The following is a 13,532-nucleotide window of genomic DNA, read 5'->3' on the forward strand; positions in this document are numbered from 1 at the left end:
CTGGGAATAATTCAAAAAGCGCAAGATCAATTTACTCTAAAATAGCATTCTAACTGGAGAATGAGGCAACTGTGACTGACAAGGGAAGTCAATGACAGCACAAAAGCAAAAGAAGGGCATATAATATTGCCTACTTAGCAGGAAGGAGGACTGGAAGGCTTTTAAAAACCTACAGAAGGTAACTAAAAAAAAACATTAACAGTGAAAAGATGAAATACGAAGGTAGGCTAGCCATTAATATAAAAGAGGATCCACAGTTTTTTCCAGATATATATATATATTTTTTTTTATTTTTATTTTTTTTCCCCTTGTATTCTGCCTCAATGAGCTGATGTGGTGAAATGATCTGTTATGGATGCCACAAAAAACAAAATTTGTTCCCTGTACCTCAGTGCATGTGACTCTAATAAATCAATTACCAATCTCCATGCAGCAACTCTCAGATACACCCTCCAATGGTATCAATAATTATTAGTACCCAATGTTTTATCTTCATACATAATAAGTTGTTGATTTACTTTTAAAATAGAAGATTGATTACTGGCAGAACATCACTGTATTTACTATCATCACATCCATCTTTTTTAAACCTGAGGAACTTTCAAATATGCGAACATGAGAAAACCTGCAGATGCTGGAAATTCAAGCAACACACTCAAAATGCTGGTGGAACGCAACAAGCCAGGCAGCATCTATAGGAAGAAGCACAGTCAATGTTTCAGGCCGAGACCCTTCATCAGGACTAACTGAAAGAAGAGATAGTAAGAGATTTGAAAATGGGAGGGGGAGGGGGAGATCCGAAATGATAGGAGAAGACAGGAGGGGGAGGGGTGAAGCAAAGAGCTGGAAAGTTGATTAGCAAAAGGGACACAGAGCTGGAGAAGGGGGAAGGTCATGGGACGGGAGGCCTAGGGAGAAAGAAAGTGGGAGGGAAGCACCAGAGGAAGATGGAGAGCAGGCAAGGAGTCATTGTGAGAGGGTCAGAGAGAGAGAAAAAAAGGGGGAAATAGATAAATAAGGGATGGGGTAAGAAGGGGAGGAGGGGCATTAACAAATGTTAGAGAAATCAATGTTCATGTCATCAGGTTGGAGGCTACCCAGACGGAATATAAGGTGCTGTTCCTCCAACCTGAGTGTGGCTTCACCTTGACAGTAGAGGCGGCCATGGATTAACATATCAGAATGGGAATGGGACATGGAATTTAAATATGTGGCCACTGGGAGATCCTGCTTTTTCTCTGGCGGACAGAGCGTAAGTGTTCAGCAAAATGGTCTCCCAGTCTGCGTCAGGTCTCACCAATATATAGAAGGCCACACTGGGAGCACTGGACGCAGTATATCACACCAGCCGACTCACAGGTGAAGTGTCACCTCACCTGGAAGGACTGTCTGGGGCCCTGAATGGTGGTGAGGGAGGAAGTGTAAGGGCAGGTGTAACACTTGTTCTGCTTACAAGGATAAGTGCTGGGAGGGAGATCAGTGGGAAGGGATTGGGGGGGGACGAATGGACAAGGGAGTCGCATAGGGAATGGGGGGGGGGGAAGGGAAAGATGTGCTTGGTGGTGTGATGTCCTGCATCTGGTGCAGCCTCCTATATATTGGTGAGACCCGACGCAGACTAGGAGACTGTTTCGCTGAACACCTATGCTCTGTCCACCAGAGAAAGCAGGATCTCCCAGTGGCCACATAGTTTAATTCCACGTCCTATTCCCATATGTCAATCCATGCCCTCCTCTACTATCAAGGTGAAGCCACACTCAGGTTGGAGGAACTCTTTATATTCCATTTGGGTAGCCTCCAACCTGATGGCATGAACTTTGATTTCACTAACTCTGTTAATGCTCCTCCTCCCCTTCTTACCCCATCCCTTATTTATCTATTTCCCCCCTTTTTTTCTCTCTCTCTGTCCCACTCACAATGACTCCTTGCCTGCTCTCCATCTTCCTCTGGTGCTCCCTCCCTCTTTCTTTCTCCCGAGGCCTCCCGTCCCATGATCTTCCCCCTTCTCCAGTCCCTTTTGCCAATCAACTTTCTAGCTCTTAGCTTCATCCCTCCCCCCCTCAAATCTCTTACTATCTCTTCTTTCAGTTAGTCCTGATGAAGGGTCTTGGCCCAAAACGTCGACAGTACTTCTTCATATAGATGCCTCCTGGCTTGCTGCGTTCCACCAGCATTTTTTGTGTGTAACTTTCAAATATAGTTTGAGTTAAACCTGGCAGACAAACAACCCATGAGATTATGAAACTGAAGTGGATCAGTGGCACAAGTACTGAAGAATCCCCAGAATTCCAGTGATCAGCATTCAATTCTAATATCCAGAAGTGTTTGCAATCTAATTCCATGACCACTTAGATTCCTCTGGGTGTTCAGGCTTCCTCTCACACCTCAAAGTTATGCTTGTTGGTAGCTTATTCAGCTACTGTCAATTATTTCTGGTAATAGTGGTTATTATGAGAATCAATGGTACCTAAATAGACAAGTCAGAATAGATTACAGGAGATCCAGCACAGATTCAATGGGCCAAATGGCTCCTTTTGATGTCCAATTGAAGATTAAAACTATTTTATGCACATAAACATCCACAATCGGTAAATGAGACAAATGTCTAGATACCCACATTGGTGGTGACTGTTGAGGATAACTAAATGTCAAGAAAAATTGCACTGAATTATGCCAAAGGATCTACTCAAACAAGTTAAAAGAACCTCAGTTTGATATTTTATCTAATAACAGCATACACTACGAGCCTAAATCTATGACGATCAAGACACGGCACAATCCTACAAGACTGTCATTGAGTGGCAGGGGGACAGACTCTTACGACATGTCACTTGTACAGACATGACAAGTGTATTTCTGGGAACTATAATCAGTAGCATTCGGATAAACCCTTTAACAAGATTATTACTTGTCTCAGAAACAACATTTATTCTATGTAAAAATGTTAGAACTGCACACAAGGTCAGTATCCAGCAAAATGAATAAGTAATGTCATACTGGGGCCCTTTTAAACCTTTTCTCTCTCAACTTCATCTTGTGATTTCTGCTACAATCCAATTATTCTTAATGAACTACTTTCATTGTACAATCCTGATGTTCGATAACATACTTTGTTGATGATCTATGTTGTCACATAAACCCTGACAAGCTCTCTGAACTTGCATTGTCTCTGAGCTGGTTGCACATCTTGTATTATGCTCCCTCTGATTGGATTGATCAACATGAAGATTATAATGCTCTGGAGATGTCCCACACTCAACCTACAGTAAGAAAATTAAAAGTAAGATGCTAGATCAGCTCTAGTCAACACTAAGAAAATGCTTAATACAATTTCAACTTAGGTGAGATTTTCATTATCAGTAATATTTACTAGTGCAGTACCACATAAGGAAATTTCAGGCACGTGGGCAAAGGCTGGTTGGAGAAATGTTTTCAGTAACAGTTCGGTAAAGCATTTGATAAGGTTCCCTATACATTAGGCTCCCGCAGAAAAACAGGAAGCATGAGATCCAGGGAAATTCAGCTGTGTGTATACAGAATTTGTCTTGCCCACAGAAGGCAGAGGGTGGTAGTGGATGGACAGTATTCAACTTGCAGGCCAATGACCAGTGGTGTTCCACAGAGATCTGTTCTCTCCCCCCCCCCCCCCACCCCAATGAGAGTCAATACAGATTCATGAATTGAAAAGCTTTATAATGGATATGGGTCAAATGCAGGGCAAATGGAACTCAATCAGGAAGCAATCTTGATCAGCATGGACAATTTGGGTCGAAATTGGCCTATCTATGTTGCACAAATCTGTGCCAATTAAAGGGATGTGGTGGTGAGGAGAGAAAATACTGAAAGCTTTCAGCAGGTCATATAGCATTCATGCACAGTAAAATTATATCAATGTTCTAAGTCTATTACTTTTCATCAGAACTCAGCAAAGTTAAAAATCAAACACATCTGTTATACAGAAGAGGGAGGTATGGAAACAGTAATGAAAATACTATGTTAAGGTGGAGACCAAGAGATCTGAAGTGGTTACTGTGCTGGACAAGAAGATGATCTGCCAAAAGGAGATGTAAATTGAAGAAATTAAATAAACATTGGAAAATAGTAATAACAATGCCAAATGGCATAATACAACGTGAAGCAATGCACAGCATGTTCCAGTTTTGTAAGGACATAAAAACAATACAGGATCTCCCCGATTCTGATTCTGGGTTACAAACACTTGACCTATGAACACACTGTACATTTGAATGAACTGCTGAGAAACCAGCAGAATGAAAGAGGATGGATTTGCCAGGTGCTGCAGGCATCTTCTGCTGGGAGGGTACAAGGCCTTTCTGGGTCTCAGCCCTCTCCTGAGCTACAATTTTTGGGGCTGGGTTGAGCACTGAGCAGATTAATCTGCTCACCACAAAATTAGTGAGGCAGACTGGCAGCCAGTCTTTCTTTGCATGCTTGGTCTCCTGTCACAACTATTTCTGTGACACTCCCCCACATCATGTTTTTGTTCATTTCCAAATTACAAACCAAACTAGTTACGAACAGTTGTAATGAATGCCTGTACTCTGTCTCACCATTCTAGTGGCTCCTGATACAACCTTCATTTCTGCCCGTTTATGACGTAGATGTGGTTCAGCCTTCACATACTCAGCTGCAGGATGATCATTGTCTTTTTTAACACCATTTCTGAAAGTCAAACATCCTATGTAATTAACTTGTTTTAGTTTATTATCAGTAGCTAAAGGTATTACAAACTGTGTTTCTTTGATATTCAAAGTAAGATATAGAGCACATAGTACAGTAGAGAAAAAGACCCTTTGGTCCATGATGTCAGTTTTGAACATGATGCCAAACTACACAAATCCCTTCCACCTGCACATTAGCCATATCCATTCTCTGTATATATTAATGTGCCAATGCAAAAGCTTTGGACAACAATTACAGAACCTGGACCTCTGTACCTCCCTCTCCAATTGGATTCTCGACTACCTATCCAGAAGACCACAATTTGTGCGGATTGGTGATAATATATCCTCCTCACTGACAATCAACACTGGTGCAGCTGAGAGGTGTGTGTTTAGCCCACTGCTCTACTTTCTTTATACTCATAACTGTGTGGCTAGGCATAGCTCAAACACTGTCTATAAATTTGCTGATGATACAGCCATTGTTGGTAGAATCTCAGATGGTGATGACAGGGCATATAGGAATAAGATATACCAACTAGTGGAGTGGTGTCGCAGCAACAACCTTGCACTCAACAGGGATTTCAGGAAGGGCAAGACAAAGGAACACATACCAATCCTCATAGAGGGATCAGAAATGATGAGAGTGAGCAATTTCAAGTTTCTGGGAGTTAAGATCTCTGAGGACCTAACCTGTTCCCAACATATCGATGCTGCTACAAAGAAGGCAAGACAATGACTATTTCATAGGAGTTTGAAGAGATTTGATACGTCAACAAAAACACTCAAAAACTTCTATAGATGTACCGTGGAGAACACTGACAGGCTGCATCGCCATCTGATTTGGGGTGGGGTTGCAACTGCACAGGACTGAAAGAAGCTGCAGAGGGTCATAAATTTTGTCAGCCCTACCTTGGGTACTAGCCTACAACCTACCCAGGACATCTTCAAGGAGCGATGTCTCAGAAAGGCAGCGTCCATTATTAAAGACCCCCAGCAGTCAGGCCGTGCCCTTTTCTCAATGTTACCATCAGGTAGGAGGTATAGAAGCCTGAAGGCACACACTCTGATTCAGGAACAGCTTCTTCTCCTCTGCCATCTGATTCCTAAATGGACATTGAACCCATGAACACCACCTCTCTTCTTCAATATATATTATTTGTCATTGCATGATTTTTAATCTCTAATAAACATATACTGTAATTGACTTATCTTCTATTTTATACATTGCATTGAACTGCTGCTGCTAATATAACAAATTTCACAACACATGCCAGTGATAATAAACCTGATTCTGATTCATATCTGCTTCTACTACCAACTTTAGCAGTTGTGTTTCAGGCATCCACCACTTTTGTCTTGCACACCCCCTTCCCTTCTCTCTCTTTAAATGTAGGCCCTTTGGTATTCATTATTTCTTGAGGAAAAAGATTCTGGCTGTCTACTGTACCAATGCCACTCATAATTTTATGAAATTCTCAGCCTCTGTTGCTACAGAGGAAACAATCCAAGTTTGTCCAAACTCTCCTTATAGTGCATGCCCTCTGATTCAGGCAGAAACCTAGTAAACCTCTTCTGCACCCTCTCTGAAGCTTCTGTATCTTTCTTGTATTGAATGTTACTCTGGGCAACTAAGTGTGGCCTAACCACAGTTTTTTTTTTACAACTCTGACATGACTTTCCGACTCTTATATTCTATACATCTTGTGATAAAAGCAAGCATACCATATGCCTTACTTACAATTCTATCTACTTGTTACTTTCAGAGAGGTATGGACTTGATATTTTAAAAAGGTAAATTCCAAAGTTAAATTTGCCGTTTCTGCCTTGCTCCACCTACAATGGATACTTGCTCTTGCCTTCTACATCTAAAATATTTTACTCTTTTAAACTGTAATACTTTTCTGATTTAATTCCAATTGCATCAGAGCTGGTTCTCACAACTCTCAAGTGCAATAGACTGTTGCAACTTCTGACATTGGTCTTAAGAAAAAAGAAACACAGAGCACTGTCAACAGATCAAGGAATTGTGCCTCTGAGTCAGATCTCAGTTGAAGCTCTCAAACCAAAATCTCGACTTGCACCTTTTACCTGCACAGTTCTTGAAGTACTGATGATTTTTTTTTTGCAGATTCAGCATCTGTAATTGCTTTTTCTTCACCTACATAGCTCACATCAACAAGACCTGGCTGCCAGGAAAATTCAAGCTGTGGTGTTTCCAGTTTGGCATACTCCCAAGACTCATGTGGCCTTTAACAGTGTTTGAAATCCCCAGCAACAATGTGGAAAAGCTTGAAAGAGTGATCAGCACACATGTGAAAGAGTGGCTTAGACGTCCACTATGCTCAAGTCCTGTTGGACTGTACGGGAACGGCAAATTGGAATTACCAATTACAAGTCTTGTGGAAGAATTCAAATGCACCAAAGCAAGGTTGATTATGACCCTCACTGAATCTGAAGATAATGTTATCCGAACAGTGCCCCCCCCCCCCATGTGTGGCAACGGGGAGGAAGTGGACCCCATCTGAAGCTATTCAGAGTGCTAAGTCTGCTCTTCGCTTTAGGGATGTGGTTGGCCAAGTCCAACTTGGGAGAGCTGGGCTTGGGCTCGTCCCAAAGGCTCCTCAATGGCACAAGGCAACATTAGTGCAGAAGAGACGGCTCGTGGTGGAGGAAGTGAGAAGACAGGAGGAGGCAGAGCGACACACCAGGGACATCTCAATGACCAAGTAGGGCCAATGAACTAATTGGGAGAGCCTGGAAAAGAGGAAACTCAGCTGGCGTGACATCTGGGAGATGGAGGGATCTCGGCTAAGTTTTGTCATCTGAGCTCTTATGACCTCCTACCCACAACCCAGAACCTGAACCAGTGGTGGGGAGAAGACCTCGCTTGCTCTCTTTGTCAAGCGCCTGGATCACTAAGGCACATTTTAACAGGATGCACCATGAGCCTCAACCAGGGGCTGTATACTTGGCGGCATAACCAAGTTCTCAGACAGCTGGCATTAATCTTGGAACAGAGGCGAATCACCACAAACATCAGCAAGAAATGTTCACATCACATGATTTGTACCAGCAGGTCAACCTCCAGAGCACCATATAACAGAGTTAAGCATTTTTGCACGTTACCCAGGATTGGAAAATGGATGTGAACTTGGAAAAAAAAGCTTGTGTTTACCCCAGACATTGCAGCTACGACACTCCAGCCAGACATGGTCCTGTGGTCCACAACAGCCAAGCTGGCATATGTTGTGGAATTGACAGTACCATGGGAAGATGGTGTTGTAGAAGCTTATGAGAGGAAAAAGACCAAGAACTCTGAACTGGCAACTGAAGCTGCCCAGAACAGCTGGAAGACCAAGATTTTCCCTGTAGAAGTGGGATACAGGGGATTTGTGGCTACATCTACGACCAGTCTATTGAAGAAGATGGGGGTGAGGGATTATTCACTCCAAAAAAACAATCAAATCCTTGTCAAATAGATAGATAGATACTTTATTCATCCCCATGGGGAAATTCAACATTTTTTCCAATGTCCCATACACTTATTGTAGCAAAACTAATTACATACAATACTTAACTCAGTAAAAATATGATATGCATCTAAAATCACCCTCTCAAAAAGCATTAATAAATAGCTTTTAAAAAGTTCTTAAGTAGTTTACTTAAATACATTGAGTCCTAACCCCGGCACTTTAACATATCTTACTCCTGGCGGTTGAATTGTAAAGCCGAATGGCACTGGGGAGTATTGATCTCTTCATCCTGTCTGAAGAGCATTGCATCGATAGCAACCTGTCGCTGAAACTGCTTCTCTGTCTCTGGATGGTGCTATGTAGAGGATGTTCAGGGTTTTCCATGATTGACCGTAGCCTACTCAGCGCCCTTCGCTCTGCTACCGATGTTATACTCTCCAGTACTTTGCCCACGACAGAGCCCGCCTTCCTTACCAGCTTATTAAGACGTGAGGTGTCCCTCTTCTTAATGCTGCCTCCCCAACACGCCACCACAAAGAAGAAAATGCAGCAGAAGAAAGCACTAATTGGATTTGGATTAAAAGGAAAGACAACAACTAGTCTGCAAGATGAAGACAGGAGGGTACAGAACTGAGAGGGTGTATCTGGGATGCTAGGTAGCACCGTTGAGCCCTCTGGAGACGTCATGGGCTTATCAATGAAACGTCAAAGAAGGAGGGTGCTCACCTGATGACCCCGATAAAGTGCCGACTTATCATAGGGATTGAAACATCAAGACTTATTAGCTCTACTGAATTAATATATAACATGAATGCCCTGTACTGACCTAGTTTATTCCATATTTTCAGAGATCAATTCCACTTGTAACATTCTAAATTTAAATTTTCCACTTTTTCCAATGCACTAAGCTTGAAATGATTCTGTAACTTCTCTTTAATGCACAATGTCCTGTGAATGTTACTCAAAATGGGGTCTTTGGTTTGTTACGAGTAGGAATGCTTCTTTGTCTGATAAATGTTTCTCTCGCCGTTGTTTCGCTTTAGAATGGCTAATATGGTAATTGTATTCATTTGTTAATCAATGGGGAATGTTATTGTGTTTTGTGAGGCTGGGAACTTGGGGGAGGGGTTGCACGGGCTGGGAGTGTGAAGGCAGTCTGGAGGGAGAGCCGAGGAAGGTGGACGTGCGCTCGGAAGACCACCGGGGAGTCCGAGGTAGAAGACGTTGAAGTCGGAGGCAAGTGACGAGGGGGCGAATGGTTCGATGGTTGAGCTCCAACGAGTGCACTACCCTGACTGAACTTTGATAAGTTGGCGCCTTTTGTTTTTTTCCTTGTATATATACATATTGTATTGCCTAATGCTCTTTTAATTTTAGTAAACTCTTTAAAGTGTATTTCATAACGGTATTTGTTGTGGGTTTGATACTGTCGGTGGGAGCAAGGCATAAACTCGATTCTCACAGCACCTGCGTGTACGGGAGGCGGGGTTGGTGTGTGGCTGGATCTCCTTTTCCCCTAGACATATACCAGCCTTTTTGGGTAAGTGTTACATTTGTGGGGTGCTCGCCCGGGATTGGATTGTCAGGGGGCTGTGGAATCGCGCAGGCAGCAGAGCGGAGATGGACAGAGATAAGATTGTTAGCTGGTGCGAATTTGAAGGTGTACCAGTACAGTACGCATGCGTAGTGAGCGGAGTGGATTTTCGAGTTTCGGGAGACGCTGTAGTGCGGGGGTTAAGTTTGGTGAACGGTATGGGGCAGGTAGAATTGGTAGCTAGACGGTGTGGTAAAGAGGTGGAGTCTAGCTGGGTGTTGGTTAGTACGAGTGCTGACGTCAGGACGTTGGAACTGCCGGTGACGGTCAGTGTACCGGGGGAGGAGGGGCTGTGGGGGCTCCACCCCTTCTCCGAGGATGAGGCTGAGGAGACATCGGAGGAGGAGCTAGAGCTAGAGGAAAACCCCAGAGAGGTGGCCGGCACTAGCAAAGGGAGGAGGGAGGAGGGAGTCGTGGCTAGGCCCTGCCCCCCCAGGTAGGGGGAAAGCCTTGGAGCTGGCAGCCGCACTTAACTCCCTGGTGGGAGTGGCCGAGAGGCCATGGCTGAAGCTGGGGGTGTTCTCCGGAGCCAAGCCTACTCCGGACAGGGAGGTGGACTATGAGACCTGGATCAAGCATACGTCCTTGATGTTAGAGGAGTGGCCAGGCTCGGAGGAGGAGAAGAGGCAGCGATTGGTGGGAAGTTTGAGGGGTTTAGTAGCCAAAATGTCTGGGAGTTGAAAGCTGAAAAGCCTGGGGCCTCAGTGGAGGAATGTATAGAAGTTTTGGAGGGAGCGTTTGGGTTGTCAGGGGAACCCTGGCTGCTTTTAGCAGAGTTCCAACGCCTGGAACAATGGAGAGGGGAAAAGCTCTCCTAGTACATATTTAGGATGGAGGGGATGCTCTCGGGGCTGTGGCGCCGGGGGGTAGTGAAGGCGCCTGACGTGGCTAGCGTGAGGATGAGTCAGTTATTCAGTGGCTCTCTGGAGGAGGACAAGGTGGCGTGGACTATCCAGCAGGCTTATAGGAAAGGCCCCCCTCCATCGTTCGGGCAACTGATTAGAGAGGTGCGGGAGGAAGAGAGCGTTGGGGCGGAAAAGGGGCGCGGGCCTACGGGAGCGATCCTCAGCGATACAGGAAGTGGTGGCTGGGTGGAGGAATGACAACCCACCGAGGGGTAGAGAACCCCCTCTGGAGGGGAGGGACAGGGGAGGTACCCACTCTCAGGGGCGACCAGTGCAGTGGGTTGGGAGCGGGAGTCGTCCTGGGAGAGGAGGGGCGGCAGGCAGCGTGTGCTTTAACTGTGGGAAAGAGGGGCATTTCAGGTGGGATTGTGAGAGACAAGGAGTTCCGCGGAGGACAAGCCCCCCTGCGACTAAGAAGGGGGAGGTGTCGGGAAACTTAGGAGAGGCTCAGTGAGGGAACGGACTGGAGCCTCTGGAGGAACACGTTCCCAGAGATCAGCCAGGGGACCACCGGGTGCCCACGCCTCTAGTCCAGATGGGCTGGTAGGACCCCGTGCCAGTGTGGGTCTACGGATAGAGGGAGTTTACGCAAAAGCCGTTCTGGATACGGGATCGCAGGTGACCTTATTGTACCGGTCTTTCTACAACCAATATCTAAAGCATTTGCCCGTAACCCCATTTGACGCCCTGCAGATTTGGGGTGTGAGCGAGGGTGATTACCCGTATGATGGGTACCTATCGGTGAGATTGGAGTTCTCGGAGGGCGATGTGGGAGTGTCCGAAGCTATTGAGACGTTGGTGTTGGTGTGTCCTGACCCGGTGGAAACCGGTGGTGCTGCCCTCCTGGTGGGGACTAATTCCCCCGTTGTGCGACGGCTCCTGGGAGCTTGTAAGGAGAAAGCGGGGGAAGACTTTCTGGAGACCCTCTCGGTGCATCCTGTGTTTCGAGCAGTGTTCGAAGAAGGGGTTGCCTCCCTAGGACTGGACCCGGAGTGTAAACGAGGGACGGTGTGGTGTACGCAGGTGAGGCCCAAGGTGATCCGACCCGGGGAGGTAGCACTAGTGATGGGGACCCCCAGATTCCCAGGAGTGCCGACGGGCGAAGTCCTGTTAGTAGACGCCCCGGACGATCTTGAAGGGGAGACACGATTTCCGGCGGGGGCGCTGGTGAGGCCCGAAGTGCAGAGACCAGGGGTGGTACATGCGAGGCGTATAGCTATAAGTGTCAGGAACACCACGGCAAGAGAAATCACCTTTAAGAGGGGAATGCCGCTGGCACATCTGTTCCCGGTGACGGTAATGTCTAGCGCACCAGTGAGGACCCCTAACGGGGAGGGATCGGAGCATCGAAGGGAGCTGACTGCTGAAGTCTTTAACTTCGGGGATTCCCGTGTCGCCGGAGTGGAAACACAGGCTAGTGGAAAAGATGCTGAAGATGGAAGCTGTTTTTTCTCGGGGCGAGTTTGATGTTGGCTGCTCCAAAAGCACTCGCCACACCATCCGGGTGACGGAGGACACCCCGTTCCGAGAGAGATCCCGGCGGCTGGCTCCGGCAGATGTTGAGGACGTGCGGCAGCACTTGTGCAAGTTGAAGGAGGCCGGAATCATAGCTGAGTCCCGAAGTCCTTATGCGTCCCCAATAGTGGTGGCACGGAAGAAGAATGGGCGAGTGCGCATGTGTGTTGACTACAGGACGTTGAATCGGCAAACTGTCCCTGATCAATATACTGTCCCAAGAGTCGAGGATGTGCTGGCCTGTCGGAGCAGTGCGAAGTGGTTCAGTGTGCTGGATTTAAGAAGTGGGTATTACCAGATCCCGATGAGTGCAGGCGATAAAGAGAAGACAGCTTTTATCTGCCCGCTGGGGTTCTTTCAGTTCGAACGAATGCCCCAAGGCATATCGGGAGCCCCAGCCACCTTCCAGAGGCTCATGGAGAGAACTGTGGGGGATAAGAATCTGTTAGAGGTGCTGGTGTACCTGGACAATTTGATAGTGTTTGGATCGACTTTGGAGGAACATGAGGAGAGGCTGTTGAAGGTGTTGGGCCGGCTTAATGAAGAAGGGTTGAAGCTTTCCCTGGACAAATGCCAGTTCTGCAAGTCGTCGGTTAGCTACGTTGGCCATATCATTTCGCGAGAGGGAGTGGCTACTGATCCAACCAAGATAGAGGCCGTGACCACCTGGCCGAGACCCCAGAAAGTGGGCGCTCTGCGCTCATTTTTGGGGTTCTGTGGGTATTACCGGCGATTTGTGAAAGGATACGCCAAAGTGTGTCACCTGTTGACTCAGCTGTTGTGTGGCTATCCCCCGGTGGGAAAGAAAAGGACGGGGAACCAGAGGCAGGACGCTGGAGGATACTGGAATCCGGCGGAACCTTTTGGCTCGAGATGGGATGATCAATGTGAAGAGGCGTTCCGATCTTTGAAAAGGGCACTGACCCAGGCCCCGGTGTTGGCTTTTGCCGATCCCCAGAAGCCATATGTGCTGCACACGGATGCCAGTCGAGAGGGTCTCGGGGCTGTTCTGTACCAAGAGCATGGCAAAGCATTGAGGCCGGTAGCCTTTGTCAGCCGAAGCTTGTCGCCATCGGAGAGAAACTATCCCACTCACAAGTTGGAGTTCCTGGCGCTGAAGTGGGCGGTGGTGGACAAGCTGGGCGATTACCTGTACGGAGCCAAGTTTGAGGTGAAAACAGATAACAATCCTCTCACTTATATTTTGACTTAGGCGAAGCTGGATGCCACAGAACATCGGTGGCTGGCGGCCTTGTCGGTATATGATTTCAGCCTGAGGTACCGCCCCGGAAGCAAGAATGTCGATGCAGATGCTTTGACTCGTCGGGAGCCGGGGGAACAGGAAAGGGACGAGGAGTGG

The 13,532-nt window shown here is 46.6% G+C and overlaps 1 protein-coding gene across 1 annotated transcript in view; it reads right to left on the reverse strand.

Moving 5' to 3' along the window:
* Positions 1–13,532, reverse strand: part of LOC140719004 (uncharacterized) — a 95,935-nt gene that overhangs the window by 34,059 nt on the left and 48,344 nt on the right. Inside the window, exons 9-10 of the mRNA XM_073033313.1 lie at positions 4,572–4,683; positions 3,110–3,260 (exon numbers count right to left, since the gene is read on the reverse strand). Of these exons, the coding sequence (XP_072889414.1) occupies positions 3,110–3,260; positions 4,572–4,683 (263 nt within the window). The remainder of the gene's footprint in view (positions 1–3,109; positions 3,261–4,571; positions 4,684–13,532) is intronic.

This window comes from Hemitrygon akajei, chromosome 31 (genome assembly GCF_048418815.1).
Source record: "Hemitrygon akajei chromosome 31, sHemAka1.3, whole genome shotgun sequence".
In the NCBI taxonomy this organism is placed as follows: Eukaryota; Metazoa; Chordata; class Chondrichthyes; order Myliobatiformes; family Dasyatidae; genus Hemitrygon; species Hemitrygon akajei.